At 49.6% G+C, this 10,499-nt stretch overlaps 1 protein-coding gene across 1 annotated transcript in view; it reads right to left on the bottom strand.

Annotated features, from left to right (window-relative positions):
- The window catches only part of UBR4 (ubiquitin protein ligase E3 component n-recognin 4), a 103,213-nt gene that overhangs the window by 69,734 nt on the left and 22,980 nt on the right, over window positions 1-10,499 (bottom strand). Inside the window, 13 exon segments of the mRNA XM_018558168.1 lie at window positions 809-909; window positions 1,263-1,364; window positions 2,114-2,326; window positions 2,410-2,567; window positions 4,629-4,726; window positions 4,808-5,147; window positions 6,245-6,367; window positions 6,468-6,650; window positions 7,301-7,429; window positions 7,513-7,592; window positions 7,733-7,856; window positions 8,753-9,035; window positions 10,087-10,256. Coding sequence (XP_018413670.1) covers window positions 809-909; window positions 1,263-1,364; window positions 2,114-2,326; window positions 2,410-2,567; window positions 4,629-4,726; window positions 4,808-5,147; window positions 6,245-6,367; window positions 6,468-6,650; window positions 7,301-7,429; window positions 7,513-7,592; window positions 7,733-7,856; window positions 8,753-9,035; window positions 10,087-10,256 — 2,104 coding nt within the window.

Raw genomic sequence — 10,499 nt, 5'->3', positions numbered from 1 at the left:
CCTCCCCCCCCCCCCCCCCCCCCCCCCCAAAGACACAGGCTCCACTTTCATTGCCCTGCGCGTCGCTGCTGGGATGGACGATTTCTCTGAAACATCTTAAATGCGCAAGAATGCAGGACCCAATGGCAGCACGCCAAGGTCAGGGATTTTTTTTTCTTCCAGACACTATTCTGCCGCATCGGTCAGCATCAACCACTTACTCAGCTTCCTCCGTCCGCAGCCCCCCATTCCCTTATGTTGGTCTTCGTCTTCAATCCCCCTCACCCTCCCCTCCTTCCAACGATCACACCTAAGGAGCCTAAGTCTCCTACTCCAGGACATAATCTTAGGCCTGGTTCACACCTAGGCGTATTGCATATGCGCGTCCGTCGCGCGGTAAAAAAATTGCGCGACACTCGCGCGTTTCCGAAGGCTACTTGGCTGTATCCCAATGGAAACGCGCAACAAAAACGGCCCGAAGTAGTACCTGGACCTTTTCAGGCGTGGGCCGTTTTGTAACGCGTTAGGGACGGGCGGAAAACGCCAAGGTGGGAACCAGACCATTGAATAGAATGGTATTTATATTTTTGAGCGTTTTGTAGAGCGTTCGTCGAGCGCAGAACGCGCTACAAAACGTTCAGGTGTGAACGAGGGGTGAGGGGTTTGAAAGATATACATTGTTGCATGTCCTGCTGTCTGTAATGTGATCTCTTTATTGTCAATTGTCTTCCCACGAATGTTGGCTTCTGTAATGTATTTTTTTCTGTCTTCTTATTTGAAAAACTTATTCAATAAAAAAATGATACAGAAAAAAAAAAAAACCACTTACTCAGCTGGAAAAGTTTGGTGAAGAGCTTCAGCACTCGGTTACAGAACTTGGCGGAGAGCGCCTCGTTGGCGGTGGCCATCATGATTTGTACAAGTTCACCGCTGCAATGAAAGAAAAAGACGAAATGAGTATTGAAGTGCCTAGAATGAGTCACGTGGCTTGTGGCAGCACGATTCTTCATTCTGCGGTCTAACCCATCCCAGAAGCATGAACAGAAAACAAATTACTGCGACAGATAACACAGAGACCCTCATGTATGAAAGGCAAGTCTTCTGAACTGGACTTTCAGTGGCGAGGACCCAGTGTGACATATTTCAGGAACATGCGGGTGTCACAATGACAGGAAGCTCCACCCTTACTGCTAAGCTCCACCCTCTTCCCTTTGGAGGTGTCCTTCAAACACTTTTCATTCTCAGGTTCACCGAGGCTACCTGAAGCTCACCAGCCAACATACCTCTCAGTGAAGAATTCCTCCATTGCTTTGCGAGCCTGGCTGGTCTCCAGCTGCTTCTCCAGGTACTGCAGACACTCCTCCAGGATAGATTCGTCCAATCCGCTACAAAGTAATGGGCAGCAATCAGTCATCATCATAATAACAGAACCCCCAACTTCAGCCAAAACGTCTGGGGAAAGGTTATGAGATTTCCCTTCACTTCCTGACCAGCAATTGGTATGAGATGGTGAAGTGAGGGGAACTCCTTTATTGCCGGATTCTCCATGCTGATCACCAATAAAAACTTGACAGAGCTGTTAACACTTCCCCAAAAGTTAGAAAGTTTTGGGGAGAGCTGGGCTTTAAAAGAGAACTATGGGGGGTCAGTGTTTTTCCTCATAGTTCTCCGGGTAACGGGAGGACACAAACTAGCGTCCTCCCGTCACCCTAAGCTCAGTATATAGGGAGCTACAGCTCGCGGTATACTGAGACGCCGCAGCCGGAGCGGATCCCGACATCGATGTCGGGATCCGCCCAGCTGCGTGAGTGACAGCTGGCTCCGCCTATCTAGAGGCAGAGCCAGCTGTACCCGCCCCCTCCCCCGTCTGTTCCACCAGTCAGCGCTGGCGGATCGGAGCGGGGAAATCCAGCCCCTCCCCTGTCACGGCAGAGAGCCGTGACAGGATCGAGAGGCGAGTGAACGCCGGTATGTGTTCGCTCACCTCCCGATCTACTGAGCCGACCTGTGACAGTCTCATTGTCACAGGTCGGCTAGAACTATGAAGGTGAGTGAAAAGCCCCTCCCCCTCATAGTTCTCCTTTAAGTCACGTGCTTTCATGCTTGCCTTTACAAATCAGAGACTCTCACTGACCTGGATGGGTCGGCGTGATGGGCGAGGATGTTGTAACACCCGGTGATCAGCTTCTCGTACACCTTGGACAGGAACTCATCCGACTCTGAAGGTCCGAGCACCCGCTCCAGCGACGTAGTGCATAGCTCTGCCACGCTCTCTGTGCTGCTCTCCAGAAGTAACGGCAGCAGGGATTGAGTCAGCTGGCGGGAATTCAGGTCCTCGGGGCACCACCTGCAACGTTTAGGTGTAGAACGTATTAGACACAAATCAATGCTGCAAATCAGAAGAAGAAGTGTCAGCAAAGCAGAACTCACACTATGAGGTCCCCAGTTAGGCGGACCAGAGACAGGAGGACGTGTTTGAGAGAGGCAGCCAGGGACAGACTGGGACTACACAGCGTGCCGAGGTGAGCTGCCTGAACGGCGCCAATATAACTCTCTGATGGGATGGTGTCATTGGCAAAGGCGTTCCGCTGAAAGAGAGAGAAAGAACACGTGACGCTTTCTATGTTCCACAAGAGGGAATCTGCAGCAACTGATGACAAAGCGAACCATTGAAGGCACAGTGACAGCGGCCATCGTGCGTTTCTTTTTATCCCTCATTAAAAACTTGATGAGATATTATTCACTATTGGAGCTTTTTCCTCTTTTGGGTCCGGTGATGGTCCTCTGTGGCATCTTGGAGGAATAGCCTTTCCGTCTATCTGAGGATCGCTCATCATCTTCTCGTTTGCACTGCCTGCTTCTACTGTCGTGGTAACCAACCCGCTTCCCTATTTATAATGGTCTGGCCCTCTAGCAACCTCAGCGCCAAATTATAGCTACCGTATTTTGTGGTCCATAAGACGCACCGGACCATAGGACGCAGGGCGGTCCGGCGCGCCTTATGGAGCACTCTTGTAGCTTGAAGCTGCAGTTAGTGACCGCTGAGACAGGGGGCGCTGTGATTACAGCGCCACGGTCTCAGTGATCACACAGATGACCCGGCCCCTCAGTGTATACAAGAATCCGGCCCCTCAGTGTATACAAGAATCCGGCCCCTCAGTGTATACAAGAATCCGGCCCCTCAGTGTATACAAGAATCCGGCCCCTCAGTGTATACAAGAATCCGGCCCCTCAGTGTATACAAGAATCCGGCCCCTCAGTGTATACAAGAATCCGGCCCCTCAGTGTATACAAGAATCCGGCCCCTCAGTGTATACAAGAATCCGGCCCCTCAGTGTATACAAGAATCCGGCCCCTCAGTGTATACAAGAATCCGGCCCCTCAGTGTATACAAGAATCCGGCCCCTCAGTGTATACAAGAATCCGGCCCCTCAGTGTATACAAGAATCCGGCCCCTCAGTGTATACAAGAATCCGGCCCCTCAGTGTATATAAGAATCCGGCCACTCGGTGAATTCTGCTCATTTATTTTGTATTGAATGTAATGATATATCTTATTAGTTTGATGAGTGGATTTATTTCATTTTTTACACCAACACGGCTTATGATTTTGTCACTTTCTAGATGGATATTTATGAGAATTTTTATACTATTATGGACTATTAGTGTTGGTTTTTCCCCACTACCTGGTTACTTTGCTTTTTGTGGTCTAGTGCATCTTTTTCTATTTTTATTATTAGCACAATTCATTTAGGATTATTCATATGCATTTTTTAGATTGAATAGCGCAGTGTATCATTATTCACCTATTATCAATATATTAGCACTGCAGCTTGCCCACTTCGGGAATGTATTGTTAGTTCTACTACTAGCGTGGTGTACCACCTTTATCCATTGGGTAAGTACACATGCCTGAGGGATGAAAGATTCTCTTTAATGACTGCAGAAGCAGTAGTGATAAAATGATGTCCAATGGAGGACAATAAAAAAAAATATATAGCTGGCGTATAGGATGACTCGGCGTAGAAGACGACCCCCTACTTTTTGTGTTAAAATATAGGTTTTGGGCTATACTGGTCGTATGAGACGAGTATAGCCCAAAATAATGTTTAAATGCCCCCACTAACCTCCATGGCGGTATTCCGGAGTGTGGCTCGGGGGTTAATTTTCAGTACCATAAGCGGTAACCCCCGAGCCACAATCGGGAATTACAGACTCTTACCTTGTCCACGATCCCCGCAGCGTCCTCCATCTTCCAGGTTCCGTCCTTCAGCTACATACAGTATACCGAGCCGAGCCTATCACGGCAGGCTTTGCATTCATTAATACAGGCTTTGTGTATTAATGAATACAAAGCCTGCCGTGATTGGCTCAGCGCTGTATACTGTATGTAGCCAAAGCTACATACAGTATACCGTATCCTTCCGTATGTACCCGGCGTATAAGACGACCCCCGATTATCGGACAGTGTTTTTGGGTCTAAAAACCCGTCTTATACGCCGGCATATACGGTACTGTACAAACATATCACTTTTTTTTTTACAAGGAGTAGGTGGCTGCAGTGAACCTCCCTGGATACATTTCCCCACAACTGCTCTATACATGGAGACATCTCCCCAGACTTTTGTAATCTTTCTTCTTAGCACTCACCCAAGACCCGATACTGGGGAACTCATTGGTGTGGATGTTGTTCCAAGTCTCACACAAGGTCTGTACAGCAGTAGGCAGGTTCTGAATCAAAACAGGACCTGCAATTGGATAAACGCTCAGTTATCAAGTGACCCTTTTGGTTATTATTTGCTGAAATATCTTACACACGACCGTCATACCCAAAGTGTTGGCTTTGCAGCGGGAGGAGCCGATGGCCAGCACAGCAGCGTAGCCCTGCAGCTTCTTCTCATCGGAGCCGTCCTCAGGCAGGCTCTGCAGCAGGTAGCAGCGGGTGAGTGATGCGTACATATCAAGCAGCTGTAAGGATGCCGGCAGGAGGTTCTTGGCGACTTGTGAGGATTTGTGAGGGTCAGCCTCTGCCGATAGCTTGGAGAAATGTTCATCCAGGGACACTTGCACCTTGCAGATGACGGCATCCAGCGTGTAAATGCACTGCAGGTTGGGCCCCTTGCGGAGCTGTTCGAAAGTGTATCCGTTGGAGCTGCAGTATGTGGAGATCTGCAACAGAAGGGTTAAACATATCTGTGTCAGTCGAGGTACAGCATAACGGTGGCCTTAAAGGAGAACTATGAGGGGGGGAGGGGTGCTTTTCACTCATCCTCATAGTTCTAGCCGACCTGTGACAATGAGACTGTCACGGGTCGGCTCAGTAGATCGGGAGGTGAGCGAACACATGCCGGCGTTCGCTCACTTCTCGAACCTGTCACGGCTCTCTGCCGTGACAGGGGAGGGGCTTGATTACCCCGCTCCGATCCGCCAGCGCTGGCTGGCAGAACGGACGGGGGCGGGGACAGCGGGCTCCGCCTCTAGATAGGCAGAGCCAGCTGTCAGTCACGCAGCTGGGCGGATCCCGGCACAATTGTCGGGATCCGCTTCAGCTGCAGCGTCTCAGTATATAGTGAGCTACAGCTCGCGGTATACTGAGCCTAGGGTGACGGGAGGACGCTAGTTTAAGTCCTCCCATTACACTAAGGAGAACTATGGGGAAAAGCCTTAACTCCAGGAGTTCTCCTTTAAAACTAAAAATTACAGGAGGAAACTTTTTTTTATAATACAAAAAGAGACATAGCATGTGTTCTCTGCAATAAAGACCTCTCACCTTCCTCCTCGCAGTCTTTACACATGCAAAGCTCAGTGTACAATCCCGGCAATGTATGTGCATGTGCAATAGTTACTTTACACTAGGCCTGCCCAACAAAATGGCTTAAGACGCTGCACTCGGGAAAAGCCAGGGAGACACGATGAGTGAACACGCAGACATTGCATGGCTGGAGGGGAGTATCTGTAAACTTGTGCTATGCTCACCTAGGTTTAATCTAATGCTGTCCTCCGCAGCAACACAAATGTTTTTTTTCCTTTCACGCTGATGCTTTGCCAGCCATTGGCAAAGAGGAATGGAAGCCCTGTGCAAATTCTATTTGGAGTCTACATGGAACCAAGTGTCACTCCACCCCCATGTGACTGCACTGGACCAATCGCCAAGCACTGTGTTATGAGAGGAAGGGGAGTCACGTGCTCCTCTGTACCTGGAAGTGGTAGAGGAACAAACAAACTTTACAAGACCGAGGCCCAATTTTTGAGGACAGGTCTCTCACCTGCCGGGCGATGTATTCTTCTGCCACCTCCACGTCGTATTTGATGGAGTTGCATTTGGTTGACGTCTGTTCGGTCATAGAGGTTGCTCTCTCTGGCTTCATCCCTTGCTTCGCGAGATGATCCTAAAAAGAACCAAGAACTGAACTATAACCAATATCCAGAATCAGCAGACACTCACGCCTAAGGAGGATGAAGCTTTGATATGAAAGGAACGAGTGTTACCTTAATCCAGAGCTGGTAAGACGGGACACGAAGTCGTGAGGCCCAGCGCAGGGTGTGTAAGATCTCACACTCACTGGGCCCAGACACGGTCTGTGATAACTGCTTCATGTAGTGTCTGGAAGGGGGTAAGATTCCCAGAATTCTCCACAGGATAAGGAAGTGATACTGAAGAGCACACGCCTCCTAAGGAGAGAAAAATTACACCTCGTATTTCATCAGTCTTTTATTTTTTGTTTACATGGTGCAAAATAAAATACAAGAGGCACACTAGAGGAAGAAGGGGAAGAAAGGATGGAAAAGAAGACTAAAAGGAAGGAGGATAAGAGAGAGGGAGACGGGGTACAGAAAGAGGAGGAGGAGAGGGCGAGGGGGGGAGACGGGGTACAGAAAGAGGAGGAGGAGAGGGCGAGGGGGGGAGACGGGGTACAGAAAGAGGGCGAGGGGAGGAGACGGGGTACAGAAAGAGGGCGAGGGGAGGAGACGGGGTACAGAAAGAGGGCGAGGGGAGGAGACGGGGAACAGAAAGAGGGGGGGGGGGAGCGATCCCACAAGAGGATTACAGAAAGAGGGCGAGGGGAGGAGACGGGGTACAGAAAGAGGGCGAGGGGAGGAGACGGGGTACAGAAAGAGGGCGAGGGGAGGAGACGGGGTACAGAAAGAGGGCGAGGGGAGGAGACGGGGTACAGAAAGAGGGCGAGGGGAGGAGACGGGGTACAGAAAGAGGGCGAGGGGAGGAGACGGGGACAGTGCAGGGAGGAGATGAGAGCGATCCCACAAGAGGAACAAAGACAGAGACATGAGTGAAATATCAGGAAAGAGTCTCCATCTCTCACCAGAGCTGTGATACTTTTATTCTCGTTTCTTCTCAGGGTATCCAAGCGAGATCCGGCAGCCAGTAAAGAAATGAGCGCAGTGTACAAATCGTCGTACTTCACGGCTCGGGAGAAGAGGACTTCACAAACCTGACAGAATAAAACAGATGGGAGTACAATCCTGCTCTTCTCAATGTGTTGTGTGGGATTTCACGGCTCATGGATGATCTTACCTCACTATCCAGCCGATGCAAGTCATCTTCAGAGGCTTCCTGAGAGAGGATGCTGTAGAATCGGGGCTGTGAGGCGTTATCTAGAAAGTATTAAAAAAAATAAAAAATTTAAGTTCCATGTTCACACATAGTAACAGGTTCGGAACGTAACAGCCACGCACTGTGCGCTACCACACTATACATATTACAAATGGAGGGGTTTTTTGTAGAAAAATCTCACCCGATGTACAGTGCTTGGTCCAATTTTCTTCCACCTCCTTAAAGCCATAGTAGATTGGCGAGGTACGGTTGGTTCCTTCCTGGATGGCCGCAGAGCCAAGAGGGGTGAGCAGATTATACTGCACCTGGAAAATATCACAAGTTTATGGTGTAGATACTACAGCTATGGAGGAAGCAGGGAGATCCTTGCACTGCAGGTCTTCAGGTACGGCTTCCTCTCCAGCAAGGAGAACAGTGAGCAGCACAGTACGGACATCCCAAACATTACTCCAAATCTGGTGAGACTCGCAGTCAGAGGAAGCAGTGGCTTAGAGGATCTCACATTGCAGATAGGGATCCACTGATACCCTTTTTTTTTTTCGGTATCGAGTACCGATATTTTTTTTTCCGTACTCGCCGATACTGAAAGTCCCATTAAAAAAAGCCAGGTGGCGTGTAATGATTCGCCGCCTGGCTTCCCGATTAGCCTGGAAACGGTCTCCGTGCTTCATCACCAGGTGACGAGAAAGCATGGCGCCGGTTTTCTGGCCAATCAGGAAGCAGGGTGCCGTGTAATGACGAAGGAGCATGAAAACCAGCTTTCTGGCCAATCAGGAAGCTGGGGAGCTGTCTGGCTTCCCGATTGGCCAGCTTCCCGACCAATCAGGAAGCCGAGCAGCGCGTAATAACTCGCTGCTTGGCTTCCTGATACCGGAAGCACAAGTATCGGGCTAGGCATCGGAACATTTGGGCAAGTACGAGCACTCGCCCAAATACTCGGCATCGCTAATTGCAGATATACAGCTATGAGACTACAAGACAGGAGTGCCTCAGCATAGGGATAGGGGGTGCTGCTATATTTCAGGAAGACTTGAAAACCAATTACAGATTTTATTCAGTGTACTGCTTAAGCACAATTAACATTTAGAAATGTTCCATATAATAGAACAAATCTTCACTTTGAGTTTAGTTTCAATGTTTACCAAATACTACACAGACTGTCAGAAAGTCAATCTGGCCAGCGGGGGTTTCCTGTACATACCTGCTCAAATAAATAGAGGGGAGGTTTGGAGTACTGGTGCAAGAGATAGTCAAACACCAATAGAAGTCGCCCAAGGAGAAGAGGTACGCCCGGCAGCTGAGACTCCAGGTTATTGGCCAGGTCCTGCAGGGTCTGAACGCACAGCAGAAGGATAGTCTGGCGTCCTCGATCGGACAAATTGTGGAATAGTAGAAGCAGCAGCTGAAGATGGTCCACGTTGACGTCGTCTGCGTCTCCTGGGACTATTCCCTGTAAGGCGTTTTGTTTCAGGGTCCCAACAAATCTTAAAAGAAAGAAAAGCATTCACATAGTTATTAATTATATTTATCAGGGATGCACCACTACCAGTTTTTCTGTGTCATGACTCGTTGGCCGACTTCCTCATTGGCCGAAGCTGGCCAATCAGGAAGCCAAGCGACGAGTCATTAAAAACGGCACCCGGCATCCCAATTGGCCAGGAAGCAGGCCCTCGTTACCAGGTGACGAGGGAGCATGAAGCCGGCTTTCTGGCCAATCAGAAAGCCGGGGAGCGGGTAATGACTTGCCGTCCGGCATCCTGATTGACCAGCTTCCTGACCAATCAGGAAGCCAGGCAGCGCGTCATTACACGCTGCTCGGCTTCCTGACTGGCCGGGGAGCCGGTTACATGCTCCCTCGTCACCAGGTGACAAGATAGCATGGAGCCAGCTGCTTTGCCAATCAAGAAACCGGGCAGCGTGTGATGACTTGCTCCCCGGATTTCCGTTACCAGGTCAGGTATCGGGCTAGGCATCGGAGCATTTGGGAGAGTACGAGTACTCGCCCAAATACTCTGCATCGGCACTGATACTAGTATCTGTGCATCCCTATTATTTATAAACCCGATATTGCCTGTGAATAGCCATAAGCAGACATTCAAGTTGGATGAGTTAAAGCTGAATGCCAGGCAAATGGCTTATAACACAGTTAAAATACATAGATGTTTACCTACAAAGGATTTGCATTTCGGTCCATCCAGTCCTGACATTTACACAACCCAACCAAGCTCGTGGCCAGACTTTTCTCTGTTGCATTTAGGCAAAACCGCTAGGTCACCCCCCCGCCCCCAGTATGTGACTGGGCAGTGACAAAGCAGCAATCTTGGTGCTCTTTCCTACTGTGGTCACATGACTTCAGGATATCGGATTGAATCAAAGCGCTGCCCCTCCCTCTCCCCTTCTGTGTGCCGCTCTACAGGGATTACAATAGACTAAAATCAAGTCAAATTTGGGTACGTACGCTAATACATACAAAATGTCATGTTTATCATAAACAAATATTTAAGTGCAGTTGATCTTTATTACTGGAGGACTCACCTCTCCCAGACCCGCAGACATTCTGGGACATCGGGCTCTCCCTGGACGCTGGCTTTGTGCTGCCAGAGCAGGAGAAGTCGGGACAGCACAGACAGACTCTGGGGATGGATGTAAAGTGGCCAGGGGCCCTCGCTCATGGGCGCGATTCCCAGGTGCTGCAACAGTGCGTTCTGTAATGTCAGAGAAGAAACAGGAATGCATCGGGTGCTAACTGAAGAAATGATGCATGACAATAAGACGAGACAAGGGGGGCGGGGGGCTTTAATGTCTGGAACTCGGCGTCTGAAGTCCATTTCCAGGCTAGCCCTGTAATGTCCAGCAGGGTCCAGGTTAAAACACTCCAAAGCCAGGCTGAGGAAAGACTGATATATACACACACACGAAAAAAGGAGGCACGATGGGAGTGGGGGGGG

The sequence above is a fragment of the Nanorana parkeri genome, unplaced genomic scaffold, assembly GCF_000935625.1.
Source record: "Nanorana parkeri isolate BGI_ZX_2015 unplaced genomic scaffold, ASM93562v1 scaffold323, whole genome shotgun sequence".
Lineage (NCBI taxonomy): Eukaryota > Metazoa > Chordata > Amphibia > Anura > Dicroglossidae > Nanorana > Nanorana parkeri.
This window is presented reverse-complemented; position numbering and strand designations above follow the sequence as displayed.